At 31.3% G+C, this 22,356-nt stretch overlaps 1 protein-coding gene across 1 annotated transcript; it reads left to right on the top strand.

Moving 5' to 3' along the window:
• The first annotated feature begins 16,830 nt into the window (after nucleotides 1-16,830).
• Nucleotides 16,831-21,960, top strand: LOC147816567 (uncharacterized). The gene is made up of 3 exons (XM_087156849.1): nucleotides 16,831-17,214; nucleotides 17,335-17,429; nucleotides 18,063-21,960. The coding sequence occupies exons 1-3, from the start codon at nucleotides 16,831-16,833 to the stop codon at nucleotides 21,958-21,960; spliced, it is 4,377 nt and encodes a 1,458-aa protein (XP_087012975.1).
• Nucleotides 21,961-22,356: the final 396 nt, after the last annotated feature.

Below are 22,356 nucleotides of genomic sequence, written 5' to 3'. Positions count from 1 at the left end.
TATAATACTATATTCATTTATATTTCAATAGTTTTTCTTATTTTTTTTTAATATTCCCCAAACCGGCTATGATTTTTCATCATAAAATTAAGAAAAGAAAAATTTCAAATTCAGACTTTTGATTATAAAAAGGCCTGTATGAGGAATACCGGGCAATGATCTTTGAATATAAATTTTTTTTTTAAAGAGATATCGGTTAATGATCTTTAGCATTAAAAAAAATATCAGTGTAGGAAATACACGGGTAATGTTATTAATCAGCATTTTTTTTTCATGTTTACCAAAAAACAAGCTAATTAATAAAAATAACTGGTTTAACCAGGATAATAAACTCAGCAGGAATGTATGGGAGATATAGCCCTGCATACACTTACCAGTATTACCAACGATTGGAAATTATGCCTAATAAGCCTGCCATTTAAAAAATGCTGGCATGAATTTCGTACCGTCCTCGTTTACGAATCCGAAATAAATGAAAAATTCACTCATAAATATCTAAAAATGGTTCTGGTTTGTAAATGATGATATTGTATCGTTTCTCTAATGTTCGATGTGTGTGTGTGCAAAATAAATCTTTATAATAATAAAAACGAAACTCCTTATTTACCTTTTTTTCTAATGATTGGATTTTCACTCTCTAACAAGGAAATGGGCATTTGATATCGAATAAAAATTTTTTTTTCTTTCGTAGATTTTGTGAAGCTGAACTATAATATATTATTTATTTTGAAACCACTTGGATAGCTTATAAGTTATTTCACTCCCACAAAAATAAGAATAAAAATAAAAACATTCTATTTGTATCTTTCGCATTCATCACAGAAAGAAGAACATCGCAGTCACCGTAATGTTCTGCTGATGCAACGGGGAAGCACGTGAGTGCTTTGTTCAAGAGGTGTTAGGTAACAGCTCCACATTTTATTTTTGTGACACTTTATTTACGTCGCACCAAAGCTGCACAGTAGGGTATTTTGGTGTCGATGGTTTAGGAAACATCATTGAGGATGATCTGAAGACGTGTCATCACAATTTTAACCCTCTGTTGGGGGAATCAGGGTAAATGGGGATTCTCAGTAAAGGTGAATTTACTTAATAAAAATAAATTCTAATTAATTTACCGTATAAAATGTAAATTGTAATTAAAATTTGAAGTTATTCTAGAAAGTACTACAAATCTAATAGTTCGGAGATCCGTTTTCCTTTCTTTTAGCGTAATGTATTGAATGCTTTTTAAACAGCTTTCAATTTCGTTAAAATATGTTTTTCCTCTTAATATTTATATATCAAATTTAAATTTGACCTAATTTTTAGAATTAGTTAAATCTGAGCCACGATGGCTCAGGGGATAGAACGCTCACCTTCCAATGAGGCGAACCGGATTCGGATCCCAGTCTATACGAACTACGCATCCGTCTTGCACCGACCACAGTGCTGACGTAAAATATCCTCAGCGCTAGACCGATGGGTTAGAGTCCCCTTGGCGTCAGGCTAAACGAGGGAGGTTCTCGTGGTCTTCGTCTCCATGTAACGCAAATGCGGGTTAGCTCCACCAAGAAGTCCTCCACGAAGGCAAAAAATTCTCTCAATACTTGATCCAGGAGTTCCCTTGTCTTCTGGATTGGGTTCAAAATTACAAGGCTGCGGAGTTGAACTTTAGTAGTCGTAACCCCATAAAATTGGATGAGTCAGCTGTTCAGCGACGATTATATATAAAAAAACTAGTTGGTCCTTACTATTTTTAATTATATGTATTCTTTAATTTTAAAATTAATAATCTTCTTCCTATTAGGTTTAGAGGAATATCCTTTCATGTTTCAGAAATAATACATTTAAATTCCCATATTCTTTAATCCTCTGAAAATTAATATTTCTGAGGAAAATTAATTATATACTATAGACAGGAAGCATTGCAATCATTAGTTATGAAGTTTCAATCAAGCACGAGCCATTTTCTGCCCTTTTCTACATTCTGTAAAGGCATCTTTATTAACTACTACGACATCAAAGTAAGTTATCTATGTTTAGGTGTCCTATATAGAATTTGTAAACTGAAACTGAAAAATTCGAGACAACTAATCTTAAGGGGCCGTTCAAAAAGTACGTACATCCCGAAGGGGGGGGAGGGGATTTGCTATTATGTACGGTTTTGTACGATGGGGAGGGGGGGAGGTATTATACAAAGTACGTACTTTATAAACATACACCAAATTTAAATTTGACTTTATCCTACACACTCCTTAAGTAAATATTTAATTTTATTTAAAACATAATTATTTTAATTTTTATGAAAAAGGGGGGTAGACTAATAAAATGTACGTACTCTAGGGGGGGGGGAGTAAGACCTTATGTACGGTAATGTACGAAGGGGGGGGAGGGGTTTAAAATTTCTCCATTTTTGTGTACGTACTTTTTGAACGGCCCCTAACTTAGATGTGCATTTCTAGACCAAATAGTTCAAGGAAATCGTTACTTCTGCGTTGTTTTATGTTCGTAAAGTAAAGTAGTGGTATTCCGTTTGGTGTGTAAGGTAATTTATTTTACTAATAAATGTAAACTGGTTTAATTTGAATGACGTTTACGAACATTTTAAGCAAGTAGTATTGGTACTGCCACAATTATTGAGATTTTTATGAGTAAAAAATATATTTATAATAAAAAAATTTAAATAGAGTGATGGACATAGTTAGAATTTTTTTTAAAAAAAATGTAGCAAAATACAAAATGTAAACAGCCAGTGAACCTCTTTAAAAGATCGTTGTGACAAATACTATACAAAGAAATTTAACTTACATATCGGACAAACAGATATATAAAAGTTTTCTTTAAGAGAGAGTCATAGGTGTGGGTAAAATGATTGTAGCTGTTTGTGTAGACAAAAAGTGCTTTTCTTGCCCACACTATTTAAGTATGCCCACACTGCTCAAGGTAGGTAGGCATGACGTGTGGAGAAAATTGGCTCACATAAACTCACGTAATTACTCACATAAACACAAGAATGTAAACTAAAGACCCTAGCTTACTATTTAAGTAAATCAAGTTTGGTCCTATGTTAATTTGATTTAAGTTCTCTTCCTGCTGTCAATTGAATATAAATAGAATGTTCCTTAATTGACTTATTGGAAAGAATATTAAGAGCTACTTTATTCGTATTTTACAAATAGAAAGCCATTTGGATTCAATTTTTATTTGTCAAGGGTTGATCCAGGACATCATTGTACGTTTTCATTAGCTGCCAAGGATAACAAGAATCTTTGCCAATCCACCTGCCATTTCTTTTTTTACAACAAGACAGAGAAGGCGGCGAATTAAAATAGTCGTAATCATGAAATTAATCTTCCTTGAACGTTTGGATGATATTGATGATTTCGGCTGAATTTTACCATAGTTTTTAAAGCTTACATTTCACGAAAACAAGTCCTGTTTTCTTTTTCTTTTTTAAATCAAATAATTTATTTTTCGATTGTCTATTCAAACTCTTGTTCGAAATCACCACTGATTCTTTTGAGACCGGATTCTTTATTTTCTTCTTCTTTCATATGAGCAGAACACTGCAAAAATGTACCACAATAATACAAAAACTTCTTCATTTGCTACCTCTCTTTCTTATTGTACCAAACAGCAGAATCTTCTACCAGGTGAAACTTTCAAATGCATTGCGCAATCTACATACACTTGATTGACTACAAGCGTGTAAAATGAGAATTAGTCCGTAGTAACCAAGTGGTTAGAGTATCAGACTTCGGTCTGGAGCGGCCGGAATTTGATTTGTCGCTAAGACCCTCCGAGTGCACGAGATATACGCCCCGTGGTCGGTCACTGAGAAGTACCAGAGGTACAGAGATCTGGAAAATTTTTCCCTCTCCTTCAGATTTATGTAGAAATTGTGGAAGCGGCTTCACGAATAAGTGGTGTCGCCATCTATCCGAAAGATTCTGAGCTAAGTTACAAGTTCACCCCAGTGGTGCTCTTTTCTCAAAAGAAATTCGCTGACAAGCTTGGCTTCTCCAAGTGCCATTAGAAACAACAACAAAATGAGACTTTGATCCCCAGTTGATTGTCACGTAACAATTTGAGTATATAAAAACGACAGTTTATGTCGTTTATATTTGATTTCAATGGAATTTCGAATTATTTTTTTTAAACATTTTTTGTGCCACCAGGAGTGATTTGGATAATATCCCGAAAAGATGCTTTGGGGTAGGTGAACGTCAGAAAATAGAAGACAAAGCACACTAGTAATCATAATTTTCATATAAATAAAGCATTCTTTTAGGACGTCACTGACCAACTTAAACCGGGAGGTATTTGACAGTTGAATAACAGCTCGGTTGTAGATTTGAAGGTCCTGCAACTATAAAAAGACTGTACCCGTAAAAAAATCCCAGTAAGCTGCAATTATACTCTTATTAACGTAAACTGACAGAATACCATTTAGCTTGTAAAGTAGGCTTTGTTTATAAAATTATACGGTAAATGAACGATAAATCGAATATTTTTATCATTGTGTACAGAAATAATAATGAATGTTTAGTTCTGAAGTCTTGGCATTTCCGGCAAAATTAAATTCCTAGTGCACTTTAGCATCTAAATAGAGTCTCGGTGCTGTCATCTAGTGTGGCAGGTACTAGACGTCCAAATTAGCACGACCAACGGTATCTCACCATTGTGGTGGTCCTGAAAGAGTGGGTACCACATCTGGAGAACGCACTAGGTCTGCTCATCGGCAAGACCGATTGTGCAGCTCATTGGAAATTAAAAAAAGTTCCGAAGTCAAAGTATAGTACTTTTTAAAAACTAAAAGTGGTAGGTAAGAGTAATAAATAATCACTTGGTGTAAATTAATACGTTTTTCATATTAATATTTTCCATATATTGACCAATTTTCTTTTGCGGCTGAGCATTAATGAGTGAAATCTCTTTATATGTTTTAAATGCATTGTATTAAAGCTTTGAAATAATTTCTGTTGGAAACCAAATGCCACAGTTCAACTAAAAGAGAGTTGAAAACAGATTATAGTGGGAGGACAAAAATTGAAACAGATTACCTTGTCGTTAGGGCTTAGAGAAAAATAACGTGATTAATGATGCGAAGCAAAATGTAATGATGTAATGACGAAGTTAATGTAAAACAAAACATCTCTCCGCTCAAAATGATAAAAGATTTTTGTTATACATAATTATATACAATTTCCTCTCTCATGTGGAGGATAATATCCAATTAACTACTTTTCTGTTTACAAATTGTTTATTAATTTCAACTTTTGGTTTAAGCATTCTTAAAAGACAATTTATAATTGGAAAAAAAATAAACATGTTTAAGAAAATAGAATTTTAAATTATATAATTTCATCACCGTATAATTATTATTCTTCTTGATGATAATCGCATATTTATATTTTTCTAAGTACACGCAAAAAATTCCGGCTGAAATTCCGGTATAAAGTACCAGTACTTAATACCGTTAAATATAATACCGCAATTTTTACAGTTGCGTTTATTTAATTAGAGTGATTCAGTGACTTTACTGTAGGTATTGCTGTAAAAATTACTGTAAATTAGATTTTTTGATAAGTAACAAGTTCTGCTAAATATAGATTTTACAGTAAAAAGTACTGATATCCTGAGTGCCGGTGCATTTTACCATATTTTGTTCCGGGATTTCTTATAGTGTACATTTTTTTTCTTGAGTTAAACGAAAATATTTACGGAAATTAGAATAATAATAGAATTATTCCAACAACATTTAAGCAAAAAAAATTAAATTGATGTCACATAAATTTAAGACACTCCATAATTAAAAAAAAAAAGAAACTTCTTTTCAAACATTGATTGACTTTTAAATTCTGAGAGGGGACGGAGACGCTAGAGATTTAATTTTTTTTTCGATACTACAAAACAAATTTTTTATATTTCAGTTATCCATGTTGTGGGAAGAAACTGTATATTTAAATTATTAAATGAAAAATTCGTTTAATTAGATGCAATTATAAATGTCCCCCACATTATAGTTTTGAATAACTTCTCTTTTTCAAAAATTTTTTGGTCATAATTATCTTCAAAAATCTACACCGTTGGTGAAAAAATATTTGGCGTGATCAATATAATTATCATAAAGCTATTATCGTAAAGTTTTTATTTTCTTAACATTGCATTTTCAGGAAAGTTGCTTCTTAGAGAAAAGTTAAAAAAAAATAGCTATTACATTTTTCTATTATTTATTATAATTAATGCAAATTTATATTTTCATACAATATTATAGACAGAAACATATTTTGTAGGCTGTAATCCTTATCTATAAAAATGATTCAGCAACTTGTTTTCCAAATAATGAAAAAAGTGTGAAAATAATCTAAAATAAAGGTGTATAATATCTAAAATAATATAAAATTAAAAGTTCTTAATTTTACGATTTTTCGAATATACAACTTAAACTATTTTTGGTGATACTGAACTCAAGGGACAAACTTGGAAGGATGGTCGGGTACATCATAAAGGTTTAGAACCGCATAGGAACCCATGATTGCGTTATGCAGTAACAGTTTTTTTTAACTCGGTGTAGAAACATTTTATAATAAGGAAGCGACCCTAGTGGCGTTCCATAAAATTATCGGTCATGGGTTCCTATGCAATTCTTAAACCTTGTTATGCAATTCTTAAACCTTCCTATGCAACTCTTAAACCTTCCTATGTAATTCTTAAACCCTCCTATGCAATTCTTAAACCTTCCTATGCAATTCTTATACCTTCTTATGCAATTCTTAAACCTTCCTATGTAATTCTTAAACCTTCCTATGCAATTCTTAAACCTTCTTATGCAATTCTTAAACCTTCTTATGCAATTCTTAAACCTTCCTATGCAATTCTTAAACTTTCATATGCAATTCTTAAACCTTCTTATGCAATTCTTAAACCTTCCTATGCAATTCTTAAACCTTCCTATGAAATTCTACTACTTCCTCTCAAAGTTTTCCCATGCTTTTAAAATCATCCTTATAATCAATCTACATGGAATCATTTTTAGTAAAAAAGGAAAACTTATTAATTGCTTGGCAAATGAGGGGTACAATAGAATAAAGGTTTGCTCACATAATAAACTAATTCTTGTATGATCTTGATTTATTTCCAATTAAGAAAAATATTGGAAGCTCACTAGGATTTTCTGCTGATTGTGACAAATTAGAAGTAAGCAATTATGTTGATGGGAAGTAAACGATGATTCTCTTCGATAATGTGCTCGGAAAAAAAAGCCTAACGGAATTAGAATCTGATTAAATTCTTTTTATGGCTAAACTGCATTTTCCTTTAAGTAATATGACTATTTGTGCCGAAACGATTATTTATTTATAGAAATTCTCCAACTTTGGAATTTTAAATCCTTATGACAATAATTATTTTCCTCATCCTCATTCTTGCATAATCGAGAAATTATATATTTATATTGCTGGAATATTTTTAAGAAAATTACCTAATTTTACAAGTAATAAAGCAGGTTCGGCATACTCACATTTTTTATATTATCTATTCTAATTAAAAAAGGTTGATGGACAAGACATCAAAATCATTAATAAGAGAAAGAAGTTAAATGAATGACGATTATTCAAAATAAGAAAAAATAAATTCATTTCTGTGTTTTAAGAGGCAATCAAACATATTTTTTCTCCTTTTCTATTAACTTGTGATTCCTAATGTGCATACTCTTTCGTCTTCATTTATAAAAAAAGCGCCATTCATGCGTAAATGAGAGTATCGTTTTTTAATAGTCCAGGGCCATAAATTGGAGAGATCAGGACTCTGGAAATTCTTCATGTGCTGAAGAAAATGAAAGAAACGCTTGGCAACGTTTGAACTCGAACCCCCGTTCTGTCGGTCAGGAGATTGACAGATCAGCCCTCGCGGTTATAATATGCACTCAGCTGCAGGGAACTAAATGCCCTTATTAGGTGGGCCCAGCTGGTGTAATAAAGTTCTGGTCGCTAAACCCTATTTAAGGAAAACAGTTAAAAAACGGTTTTTCTCACAGTTTAAATAGTATAAATATTATTCATGGTCTTTTGACTGTTTTGTTTGAAGATTGTGAAATAGCAATTATATAAATTATTATTTAACCATTTTTTTGAGAAAAATGTCTATCAGTGTAGTACATATTTTTTGGGGGTGAAAATATCTTTTAGAACATGTCTGACAAAGTAATGAAACGACTGTTATTCTTTCTTCAGTTTTTATTTATTTTATGTTACTTAAATATACTCATATATAATAGAAACAATCCCCACTAATGAATTAATAAAAAAAAATGTTTCTGCAGAAATAAGCAATAAATTTTATATATTTTTTGAAATAAATATTTTTTTCCCCAAAGGGGAAAAAAAATAACGGGGCACATCAGTCACATAATAAATTTCTATAACCATTAAAAATCCCCCGCGTCTTTTGAAAATGATGAGGATTACGTTTTCTTTGTTTTAAGTTTGACAAAAACATATTTGTTTTCTTCAGTTTAGTCTCTTTTACTAGGGGGTTCGGTATAAAAAAAATGTTGCTCAAATTATAGTTAACTTGAACAAATTCGGAAAGTTTTTCATAGCTAAAAGGTGAGCTCCACAGTGTGGTTTGCATTATGCGCAGATAGGGTTTTCCGTAACCACCGCCTTTTGTATATTATTCTTGATAAAAATAAAATAAAAACGTACAAATATTCGAAGTTGCAAACAATTATTAAAAGGAAAAGAAGTAAAACAGAAGTTATCCAAGAATCAATAAGAATGGAGGCACTGAAAACTTCAAAATCCGTTTGATTGCCTGATGACTCATTTTTGATCGGTTTATTGTCTCTAATTATCATTTTATCATTCTTTTCTTTTTCTATCGGTAATAAATAGCTTTTAAAGCTTCCAATACCACGTTCTTCAGGAGTAATTCATTAGTACTCATGTTTTTTTTCCTTCCTTGAGTACTAATTTGTGCTATTTAATGTATTGCTTTATTTTTAATGCATATTATTAATGCATGTGAAATACATAATACTTTTTTTCTGATGCATGCATAAAATTTGTATGATAATGGTACAAGTAATTACAAAAACAGGAGGAAAAGCTCTTTGTAAATATTTTTATTTTCGAACTTTTCTTAACATCTTATACTTTATATCGTTTTAATTTAAATCCTTTTTACATCTTATACTTTATATCTTTTTAATTTAAATCCTTTTTACATCTTATACTTTCGTTTTAATTTAAATCCTTTTTACATCTTAAACTTTATATCGTTTTAATTTAAATCCTTTTTACATCTTATACTTTATATCGTTTTAATTTAAATCCTTTTTACATCTTATACTTTATATCGTTTTAATTTAAATCCTTTTTACATCTTATACTTTATATCGTTTTAATTTAAATCATTTTTACATCTCATACTTTATACCGTTTTAATTGAAATCCTTTTCACATCTTATACTTTATATCATTTTAATTTAAATCCTTTTTACATCTTATACTTTATATCGTTTTAATTTAAATCCATTTTACATCTTACACTTTATATCGTTTTAATTTAAATCTTTTTTACATCTTATACTTTATATCGTTTTAATTTAAATAATTTTCACATCTTATACTTTATATCGTTTTAATTTAAATCCTTTTCACATCTTATACTTTATATCGTTTTAATTTAAATCCTTTTTACATCTTATACTTTATATCGTTTTAATTTAAATCCTTTTCACTTCTTATACTTTATATCGTTTTAATTTAAATCCTTTTTACATCTTATACTTTGTATCGTTTTAATTTAAATCCTTTTTTTTATACATTAAATTCCAGAGAAAACTTGTTAAAATGTGTTATTGTGAAAATGGGTTTCATGTATCTGATTAAAATTTCTTATTCTTAACAAAACCATTTCTATTTTCGTATCTGCTTAATAATATAAAACTTGAAAGAATGATATAAAAAAGTAACATTAATGAAATTTAACATATTTCACTGAAATAAAGCAATTATTGCTTCTATCTGAATAATAACTAGCTTGTCTTATCCCTTTAAATTGAGAAAAGTTTTTACCCGAAAACATTTTTATCAAAAAATTCTCATTTACAGAGTTATTTTTTTTCCTTCTTGTTTTCTTAGCTTATCTATCACAAATAGCTTTTGTACGTGCTTCTTAGCTACAATGGCTGCAATCAAACCCATCTGTTCTGGATATTTCCTTTGCTTATTGCGGAAGCAAAACAAAATAAAAGTTTAACTTGATTTTGTTGCTTGAACGATGGAATATTTCTTTGAGTTTTAAACACTTTTGCAGTCGGATTGAAGACGCAAATTCTTCTTAAAATCACCTGAAAAAGCAATAAATTTTTTTTAAAGAAGGAAGAAACATCTGAATTTTGTTTGTTTCATTATTCTTCATTTTTTTATTTGTTTTGCTTCAGTTTGTTCTAAATAATTATTTTTCTTAGTGATGTAGCGTATCTCGATTCTATGTTGGGGTACCTTTTCATAGATGACAGTAGACATTTTCTATAACCGCCCACTTCGATCTGGTAACGCCTACTTCGATGGATGGATCACATTGAACAGCTGACTTGCACTTGTGACTGCGACATTATCCACCTCCTCGCACTGTTGCTACTCAGTCTCGTCTCGATCACACACAACGTCAACCTGCATACACCCGACTGCTAAAGGCAACACAGGAGCGACTACAACCTTGATCTTAATACAGCTCTCATGACTAATGTTCAAAACCCGGTGATCTTAATCTAGCTCTCCCGGTCTGTCACAAATGCAGCAACTAGTAGAATCCATGCATCTAATTCTATCGCAGATATAATTCTGGTGGGGGAGTACTGTAGCGTATCTAGCACTACAAAAATACAACTACAATTCACTAGTATATAAGACATGCTAACTCGATTTTTATGTTGAAGTACCTTTTCATAGATGACGGTTGACATGGTCTGTAACTATTCTCCCCACAGTGACTGTATTTTGCGAAGATTTTCTTAATTTTGAGCTTAAAATTTGAGATTCTGGAGCTTTAAGACGTACTTTCTAGACATAATTTTAGGGTCATTAAAAAAAAAAAAAAAAAAAAAAAAACATTACACCGGGTTCCAGAAATTTTCTATTGCTTTTTATTTATTTTTTATTTATAAAACAGTTTAAAAAATATATTTTCATACTTAGAAATACACAACGTCTCATTAACTTCTATGCATACTGATTTATTTTTCCATCGAAATCAAGCAAAATAAGTAATTTTAAAGCAATATTCGTGCAGCTGTTATTTCCAAAACAGCTTCCATTCATATTAAAATGATGTATGAAATCTTTATATGGTAATCAAATATGGTAACTTTCTATGGCAAAATACATAATTTGAACTGAATTGGGTTGATAGTTTCTGAGTTATCCAATTTTTAAAAAATCGCATATTTAAAATTTGATTTCTCAAGAACTATTCGACCGATTTCATTCAAATTTTGCATATTGTTATATATAATTGCATTCGTTAAAATGATGGAAAAATTTTTAAAACTTAAAATTAGATTTTGTGGCTTAGTATTATTTTATGACACACTTATTATTATTTTACAAATAAAACATAATAAATAATTATTAAAAATACTTTTTGTTTAGAATTGTCTTTGAATAATCGAATTTTATAACTGCTTGCAAAAAATGTTGTAATGATTTTTTGCAAAAAATGTAAAAATATATTCTGTAAAAATTGGATTTCATGGTAACATGTACCGGCAGTCTGAGTGCCGTTAATTTTCACCGTAATTCGATTCGAATTTTTTACAGAGTGTCCCTCTCTAGAATGCCATTCAACTTTTACAGTAAACAATAAATGTGATGAAGGTTAGCATCTAGATAACGTTGTTTTTTCAACTCAAATGACAAGAAATGAAAATATAAATGAATAATTTTTCGTTTGTAGTATTTGTTCAGAATTATTCAAAATATGTTTTCATTTCGATTTTTAATTTAATTAATGCATTTTTTTGAAAATATATCTCTGCCAAACCTTGATGGTCCAACTTATTTTTATACCATTTTAAAATTAAATGTTGAAAAAGTTTTTAAAAAATTACTAGAAGTTATTTTTTGATTAAATTTCTTTTAAGTAAAGGTGTTTCAAAGGTGGGTTCTCAAATTGTTTGATTTGGTTTTGATTGTGTTGTTTGATTCGGGGTATTTTAATTTTGGAGATATATATTGACAAACTCTTACTATACAGCAAGCTCAGATTATTGCAAGCCGCCACTAGAGATCGAACCGCAGCTCTTCGCAATGACAAACCAGTGCCTTAAACATTGAACAATTGCGCCTCTTTATAATACTACTAAGTGATGTTTATGATCACTTCAGAAATCTTAAGTCTAAGTTAATCTTTAAAAGTTATCTGTTTCTATTAAAAAAAGTTTGTTTATGGAACTTCCACAAATGCACGATACGTGTGCATTTGCAAAAAAAAAAAAAAACGAGTATAGTTTGTCTATGGAAAGAACTCCCCTCTTCACAGAGTCTAAAGCCGTCTCTGCTGCTTTGGAAACAGGAAGCAGCACATTTCAAAGGGGGGGGGGCTTCTTTTTCCTTTGATCCCATTTCTCTCTCTGACCGCAGATAAAACCTGTCTTAAATATTGACCTAGCATCCCTACTTGAAATAGTTAAACATCGTAACCATAGTCACCGCCACTGTACCAGACGAATGGTGAGGGGAGTTCTTTCCATACTATATCCTATCATAAGCGAAAACAACAACATTTTGCAATTGAGATCTGTTGAAAGAAAATAGGCCTCTTAAGTTTAGTATTATTTTTTTAAGTAATTGTCGTCATAGTCTCTGAAAACTTAAAAGAACAATCACAAAATCTCGCAACTTCGAAACCATTAGATAAAACATTATAAAATGTTATTACATATTTCTAAGAAAATGTTAGAGAAATATTTTCATAGCAAAATGTTATTGACATCACCATTAGTGTTTGAAATAATAATAAACTAATGTTGAAGTTTGTCATTGCTCCACGTATTTAAATTTGGGAAAACTAGCACCAGTTATGTAACTCTTTTAAATGCGATATTTTGCAATCGCCTACTCTTATATTTTTAGATCAACAATCTACCTAATGTTTTTTAAGTTTCTAGTACATTTTGGAATAATTAAACTGTAAAATTGGGTTTTCATTCAAGCGAAAATCAATCCATTACAGCAACTTGATTTTTTGCTAATCTATTGGTCCTCCGTTCCATTGCGGATAATACAAATACGACAAAAGAATTAAAATAATTGAGCAACTATACAAAGTACGTAGAAAAAAATTATTAAAATCAGCAATAAAATATTTTAAAGTACATTTGATTGTTAATAAATAAACTTAAGGAAAAACGAATTAATTAAATGAGCTAAATGATATAAAATAAACAGCTTCGGCAGTTTCTGATGTAAGCGAGTAATCGGAGGCTCCAACTTAAAAAAAAAGAAGAAAAAAAAAACTATTTAACTTAATAAATTATTTTAATACACCGTGCAGTGACATACATTTTTAATAAAAATTTATTTTAATAATTCTTAATAATAAGACAAATAACAAAGATAAATAAAAAAGATAAATAACAAAGATAAATAAATAAGATAAACAAATAAAAAACAAAGCTTTAAACATGTTCCATTTATTGTACTTTGCGTTAATTTTACAGGCATACACATTCAGTTTTAATAAACAAAGGAACAATTTGCAATCAAAGGTGCTAAAATTCGGTAGTCACACAGTTTGTAATGTCATATATTTTAGGAGTCATATAGTTTGGTAATCTCTAATTTAGAAATCAGAAAGTCAGATAATAGCAACTTTGAAAAGTCACTCATTTCATTTACTTTCAGGTTGCGTCGTCTAATTCGGTAAATGTCTTCACAGTCATGAGAAGTACGTCACACAATCAGAAAATGTTTTTTAAAGAGTCACCCAATTGTGCATTGTCCATTTAAAAATCACACAAATGTGCAGTGTCTATTTTAAGAATCACATAATTGTGCATAGTCTATTTTAAAAGTCACACAATTGGGCAATTTAGTCCATTTTAAGAGTATCACATTTGGGCAATGCAATCTACGTTCATAGTCACAAATGCAGGATGAAGTCGCCTACTTTTTAAGTTACACAATCGGGAAATGTCTAAAAATTTCCATTTCTTCCAGTCAGCACTTTTACTGCATACTTTTATAGTCACATATTCGGGAAATTTCATCTAGTTTAGGTAAGTCTTGATTCGGGTAATATCTAGGTTTTATGTCACAAAGTCGGGAAATGTCACAATCGGGATATGTCGCAGCCAGGAAAATTCACACATTCAGGAATTGCATACTTTTGAGTCACAAAGTCACGAAAAAGTATTTTTGGAGTCACAAAATCGGGAAATTTCGTCTAGTTTGGTAGTCTTAAGTCGGGGTATGTTTAGTTTTGAGTTCAGGAAGTTTATTTCCGTGTGAAACACCCAGAAAACAGGCGTCTCACGATGTAACGGAAACCTTTCTTCTCTTTTATTCTGGCCATTTCTCTTCTCGCAGCAAAATCTGGGTCCAGAGATAATTTTTCCTCCAGATTTTTTGTCAAGCGAGAAACATCCCCGCATCTGCAAGAATTGATCCTTTTATTATTAAACAATCCACTACATGAAAGTTATTTGCGTGCTTAAATTATATAACGCTTAAATTATAATATTAATTATTATTTATGAATCATGCAAAAAACAGACTTGCAATAAAAAAATATTAAAAAAGGAATCTTTTTTAATTGTGTTAACTATTAAACTTGGAGAGGAATATGTAGAAAAATATTCTATCGTTTCTTATTATTACGAACTTCAATGATTTATTACTTAAATAAAAAATACGAATAATATCATTTTTTAGAGTGCCAATGTATCTTATCTGTATATCATTAAAATATCCTAATATTAATATATATATGTATATATATATATATGTTCCTTAAATTCTGGATCGGCTTATGACCATTTCGTTCAATATTATATAATAGAATATGTGTTTAGATTTTTTTGACACCTATAAGCTTGCTTATCCAAGTATTTATTTAAAAGTTATTTTAAATTTTCATTACATTATTATTCAGGCAAAATATCGTATAGTGAATTTCTTTAGGTATACTGAACCTACAAAAAATGTTGTTTTGTGTTTACCTCTTTAAGAACTATTTGAATTAAATTTTTAAAAATATGCTTAGTTTGCTGCTTATGTTTATTGAATAAATATATATTGTGTTCGATTGTCCATGAAAAACAAAGTTACGAACTTAATATATAAATTAGTATTTTCATTATATACATAACTTAACAGCTCAATATGCACTGTTTGGCGTGTTAACTGATGAGTTTTAAAAAGAGAAGATAAATTGCTATAAGTTGGTTTTCATTTCCAACAAATTACCAAATTGGTCTTTTTTTCTGTGTTCCCTAAAAAATTCCCAAAACATAAATCTCATTTATTATATGAATGAATATATAGATTATTGACGGGAATATATAGATATGAATACTTAGTATTAAATTATTATAATGATTATAGATTCATCGAAATGAATACATAAATATTAAACGTATAATGACTCAATTTCATGTTAAATAAGGCAAATCGCAGTCTTTGCTTCGATTAACCCTACAAAACAAAATAAAACGGTCAAAATTACTTTCTAAAACCATAAGAGAAATGTTAGAAAAATATCATTCTTAGTTAGTCAATATATAAAATACAAACAATGAAAAAAAATTTATTTTTATTACTTAAACATATATATAGGGTTAAAAAAGTTAATGAAAATTCTCTTTTTCTCTAAAGTTATGCGCGCAATGCCAGTTTATAGTACTTAAAAGCATATTTAATTACTATGTATTATGTTTAGTTTCCAAAGAAGACGTAGAATAAAATATATATGTTATGCATGATATGTTAGATATAAATAAGCACACAGAAAAGCATATTAGTGATTTAAATTCACACTAAAATAAATGAACTTATTTAAATAAGATCGATAGCAATTAATATATACCTTTGTAACCCAACAACAATGTTCAATGACTCCTTAACTTTATTAAAATTGGCCAGAATTTTCTTCTCTCTCAAATCTATCTCGAAGTACCAATGGTCACTTCCACCACTACTAAAATTAAAGAAGAAAACTAACTAAATAAGTAGATCATGACAGTAGCGATGATGACAGTCAATTATTGTTTTGAAAGTTAATTATTAAAATTGATAAACAGTTAGTTGAACAACAAAAAAAAGAATTGATAAACGAAACACCTTTGTTGCGGCAAACACTAACTCCAATTAGTTTGCGCCACCAAAAGTATTCAGAATATGTAGGTTACTCTGAGTATGGCAAGAGAAAAAAGAGAGAACTGGAAATATCGTTGAATTGGCTTTTTGAAATATCTTTGGAACGCTGTGTTTTGTTTTGTTTTTTGTTGTTTTTTATTTAAAATAAATGTTTTGTTTTGCCTGTTTTTAAACGTTATCAATCAATAGACAAGATGCCTCTCACAAACACAGTCAATCCGGTTAGGAACGACATTTCTGGCGCCCCCGGGTGGGCGGCCTTGTCTTAAGGATTGGTAAGAAAGGTAGGCGAAGATTTATTAATTTCCATTTTGAAGATTAAATATTTGACAATTTGAATACTTTTGAAGATTTGAAATATATATATATTTTTTATTTGAATATTTGATACCAGAACGGTAATTTATATGTGCTTAGAATCGATAGTTTTAGAAACTAAGAATTTGATATTAAGATAGTAAAAATGGAAATAATAAAAAGAAATAAAACCGCTCAAAGAGCTTCATTTACTAAGGCCTACAAGAAACTAGAAAATTTATTAATTGGCGATAGTGTGACGTATGACGAAATTGAAACGGATCTTTGTTTATTTAAACAGAAGGTAGACATTTTGGAAATAACACATAATAGTTATTTAGATAGTTTGCAAGATGAAAAAGAATTCGAAACTGAATATAATTCCGTTGAAGAATACAGAGAAAAAGCTTTGAGAATTCAATTAAAAGCTAAACGTTCCTTAGATAATTTGAAAAAGAACTCGTGTGAAAACGAAATTGTTACTTCCGAAAACAACGGCGAATTACTGAACACTAAATCTCCGAAAGCTTTATGTCAACGGCTCCCCGAAGTTGAATTATATAAATTCGGCGGAGATTTGAAAGATTGGTTAACGTTTTGGAACCAATTTAAAAATATTCATGAAAATGTTAATTTAACGAAAGCTGATAAATTTCATTATTTAATTCAGTCGACGAAGCTGAAATCGGAAGCTAGGGAAATTGTGGAATCTTTTCCTGTAACAGATGAAAATTATCCTTTAGCTGTTGAAAGTTTAACCGAAAGGTATGGCCGAAAAGATCTATTGATAGATTTTTATGTTAGAGAACTCCTGAAACTCGTATTAAATAATGCGAATAAGAATAAGAATGATTCTTTAAGCTGTTTATACAATAAACTGTCAACTCAATTGAGAGCATTAAACTCACTAGGAGTTACATCTGAGATGTGTGGTGTAATTTTGTATCCCCTTGTTGAAAGTTCATTACCATTAAATGTGTTACGCTCATTTGAACGCCAAAGAAAAAATTTAGAAAGCGAACAAAAACTATCCAGTCTTGATGCGATAATTTATTTTTTGAAAAACGAAGTACAAGCGGAAGAAAAAATAAAATTGAGTAGAACTGAAATATTTCATCCCCCCTTCGAACGAAGGAACTTGACACCACCGGCGAATCTGAATTTGAGAGATCGGAAATCGTCTGCGGCTGAATTAATTAGTCATAATTCAAACGATGATATCCTTTGTTTATTTTGTTTTAAAAACCACGAGACTCGTTTTTGCAAGAAAGCGTTTTATATGCCTTTAGAAGAAAAACAGTCTGTTATTAGAAGGAAGGGTTTATGTAAAATTTGTTTATTGAAGGGGCACCTGGCTTTTTCTTGTAAATCAAACATTAAATGTTCTATTTGCACAAGAAAACATTTAAAATTTATGTGTCCTGACTTAGAATGTAATCGATCGGATGAAAGAAAACAAGATAATAATGAAAGCGAAGAAAAAGAGACTGGCACCTTACATTCGCGCGTGCATGCAACTAAAGAAGTATTTTTACAGACTCTTGTAGTAATTATTAAGGGAAATAAAGCGCAGCGTAAAGCTAGAATTATTTTAGATACGGGTTCTCAAAAGTCTTATATTATGAAATCTACTGCAGAAGAGTTAGGTTTTGATTTTGAAAGGGAAGAAGAATTTTCGACCTCATTATTTGGGGGAAAGAAAACAGAAATTCAACGGCACAAATGTTATAAAATATATCTCGATAGCCTTGATGGTAAATATAGTTGTAATTTAGATGCATTGGATCAGGAAATAATTTGTAATAATGTTTCTAGCATTAGACAAGGGCCGTGGATTCGAGAATTGAGACAAAAAAGGATATTTATAACTGATTGTAGGAATTCAGGACCTATTGAAGTTCTTTTAGGGGCTGATGTTGTTGGTAAACTATTTACGGGTAAACAAGAACAATTAAAATCTGGATTAGTCGCCATCGACACTAAATTAGGATGGACATTAATAGGGAAGGTTCCTCAGTTTGAAAACCATGATAATTTAAATATGACGGTTGTAAATATGCTTTCTCAAGAATTACCTGTTTCATTTTTATGGGATTTAGAATTACTTGGTATTAGAGACCCTGTGGAACAAAACACTAGAGAAGATACACAGAGGGCAGTTATGATTCATTTTCGAGACACAGTTTATCAAAATTCAGATGGAAGATACGAAGTAAGCTTACCATGGAAAAAGGATCATGCTTTATTACCGAATAATTATGGGTTGTCTCTTAAAAGATTAAAATCTACTAACAAGAAATTAGAAAAAACGGGATATGAAAAGAAATACCAGCAAGTTTTTGATGAATGGATAGAAGAAGAAGTGATTGAGAAAGTTCCACAAGAAGAATTGTCAATTAAAGGTACACATTACCTCCCACATCGCCCAATTATTAAGGAAAAGTCAACGACAACTTCTTTGAAAATCAGACCCGTCTTTGACGCTTCAGCCAAGAATCCGAACTTCCCATCACTAAATGATTGTTTAGAGACTGGAATAAATTTTATTGAGACAATACCATCCATTTTAGCCCGATTTCGATTGCATGAAATTGGTGTGATTTCTGACATTAGGAGAGCATTTCTGCAAATTTCTCTAAATGAAAGAGATAGGAATTATTTACGATTTCTTTTGATTGATGAACAAAATGAACTAAAGACTTATAGGCATCGCCGAGTTGTTTTCGGTCTAACCAGTAGTCCTTTCTTATTGATGGCTGTCATTCATCATCATCTGTCCAAAAAGACATTCAAGATACAATATTCTGAAGAACAGTTGGAAAAACTCCGAAACAGTTTTTATGTAGACAATTGCGTAACGAGTGTACAAGATTTAACTGAATTAGAAACTTTTATAAAGTCAGCTATAGAAATTATGAAAGAAGGTCAATTTGACCTAAGAAGTTGGGAAAGCAACCAATTATTAGATTGCCCGTCTGCAGCTACTGAAGCGCGAGTCTTAGGCTACGTATGGGATAAAAACTTAGACTCGTTAAAAATTGATTCTGACTCACTGAAGCTGGAAGAATTCGAAAAATTAACTAAGAGAAAAATTTTGTCCCTGATAAGCCGAATATTTGATCCGATTGGATTTCTTGCTCCAGCTTTAATAAGACCTAAGCTTTTACTTCAAGCAACCTGGAAGACTAAAGATCATTGCGATTCGGAAGTTAATGAAGAAATAAAGAAAAAATTCAATTCATGGTTCAAAGACTTACATTACTTAAATGATATTAAGATCCCAAGATGGTTGGGAGTTACTGCCTTATCTAAACTCAGCTTCCATACATTTGTTGATGCAAGCAAAACAGCTTATTCAGCTTGTATATTCCTAAGAAGTGAATCCCCTGATGGCTCTGTAAATGTCCAGCTACTCCAAGCTAAGTCAAGAATAACTCCACTGAAAAAAATAACGATCCCTCGTCTTGAATTGATGGGAGCAACTATTGGAGCTAACCTGTTCAATTCTATGGACTCTGCTTTAAAACTCGAAAAAGGAAACATTGACACCTACTTTTGGACAGATTCGTCGACTGTGTTAACTTGGATTAAGAGGAAAGAACAGTGGTCAGTGTTCGTGAACAATCGAATATCTGAAATAAATAGACTGACATCACCTGAGAATTGGTATCATGTACCAGGAAGCCAGAACCCGGCCGATCTTCTCTCGAGAGGATGTGGAGCTAAACAACTTCTGAAGTCCAAGTGGTGGCTAGGGCTTGCCTGGCTGAAGAATTCTAAGGATGATTGGCCGATGACAGTAGCTAATGTTAATGAAGAGGAAGTTGAAAAGGAAAAACGAAAGACTGTTGTTTCGGCTATCAATGTAGACTCGGAATCCATTGCAACTACTTTAGCATCTAGAATTTCGAAGTTTTCTAAGATAATCAGAGTTGTAGCATGGTTGTTACGCTTCCAACCAAAAGCTAGAGATTTAAGAAAGAATGTTGATTTAACGCAAGAAGAAATAAGAAATGCACAAAAGACTCTTCTGCGGTCAGTACAAAAAGAGTGCTTCAATGACGAAGAAGGTAAAAAATCTTTGAAAAACTTTCAAGTGTTTTCAGATCATGAGGAGATACTTCGATTAAAGTCTAGACTTTTGAATGAAGATGAAACCCCTGAATTCATTGCGCCTTTGATTCTTCCGTCAAAGCATCTTGTTGTCACCCGACTTATTGAACAAGAACACCTGTTGAATAAACATGCAGGAACGTCCATTCTTCTAACAATCCTGAGAGAGAGATTTTGGATTATAGAAGGTAGAAGAACTGTTCGCTCCGTTATTAGAGGATGTGTCACCTGCAAGAGACAAAAGGTTAAAAATCTTGAAGTACCATTTCCACCTCTGCCTCCTGATCGAACTAGATTATCGGCTGTATTCGAAGTGTCCGGTGTCGATCTGGACGGACCTTTGATGACCAAGACTAATGAGAAGGTTTTGATCGTCCTTTTCTCCTGTGCTGTATATAGAACTATTCACTTAGAGCTGATACCTTCTCTTATCACAAACGCTTTTGTTCAAGCATTACGACGTTTTATTGATAGAAGAGGTAGAGTAGCTACGCTATACTCAGACAATGGTACCAATTTCACTGGCCTCAACGCCTCCTTAAAGTGCCTTGATTGGAACAAAATCATGAAAAAATTTGAAGTTTCCCAAATCCAATGGAAATTCAATCCACCATCCGCCCCATGGTGGGGAGGATTCTGGGAAAGATTAATCGGAATTCTCAAAGATCTCTTAAGAAAAAACTTGGGACGGTCATCTCTGACTCATGAAGAACTCTCAACTCTTGTTTGTGAATGTGAGTCGATCATGAACAATAGACCTTTGACTTATGTGTCTGAAGAACCAGATTTGAGAGCTTTAACACCATCTTCATTCCTTCAAGACCTCCCTACTAACGACGTAGCCGACTTAGACAAAATTGACAAAACTAATTTAGACAAGAGATACAGATATGTTCAAAGATTGAGAGAAAGACTAAAAGAAAGATTCAGGATCGAATATTTAGGTTTCTTGCGTTCATCTGTTTCCAAGAGACTTGACCAAATAAATATTGGAGACATCGTCCTGATTGGCAGAGAAGACAGAAAACGAATTTTCTGGCCGTTAGGAAAAGTTATTGAGCTGTTCCCTGGAAGAGATGGACGAGTAAGACTAGTCAAATTGAAAACGGACAAAGGGACTTTACTAAGACCTATTCAAAGACTATATCCCTTAGAGGTAACTGAAGATGCCAGTGAACATTAAATAACTATGAACATTTTTGGACGTTAAATACAGATTTGTATCTTTTAAAATTCTTTAAATTTTAAAACATAACAATTGTATGTCTGCCATAATTTTAGTATTTTTTTTTGTAATTTATTGTGTTGAGTTTTCTCCTACATAAAACTCAAGTGGGGAGAATGTTGCGGCAAACACTAACTCCAATTAGTTTGCGCCACCAAAAGTATTCAGAATATGTAGGTTACTCTGAGTATGGCAAGAGAAAAAAGAGAGAACTGGAAATATCGTTGAATTGGCTTTTTGAAATATCTTTGGAACGCTGTGTTTTGTTTTGTTTTTTGTTGTTTTTTATTTAAAATAAATGTTTTGTTTTGCCTGTTTTTAAACGTTATCAATCAATAGACAAGATGCCTCTCA

Source organism: Parasteatoda tepidariorum, chromosome 1 (assembly GCF_982258835.1).
Source record: "Parasteatoda tepidariorum strain Cologne lab strain chromosome 1, Ptep-v5.0, whole genome shotgun sequence".
Classification (NCBI taxonomy): Eukaryota; Metazoa; Arthropoda; class Arachnida; order Araneae; family Theridiidae; genus Parasteatoda; species Parasteatoda tepidariorum.
This window is presented reverse-complemented; position numbering and strand designations above follow the sequence as displayed.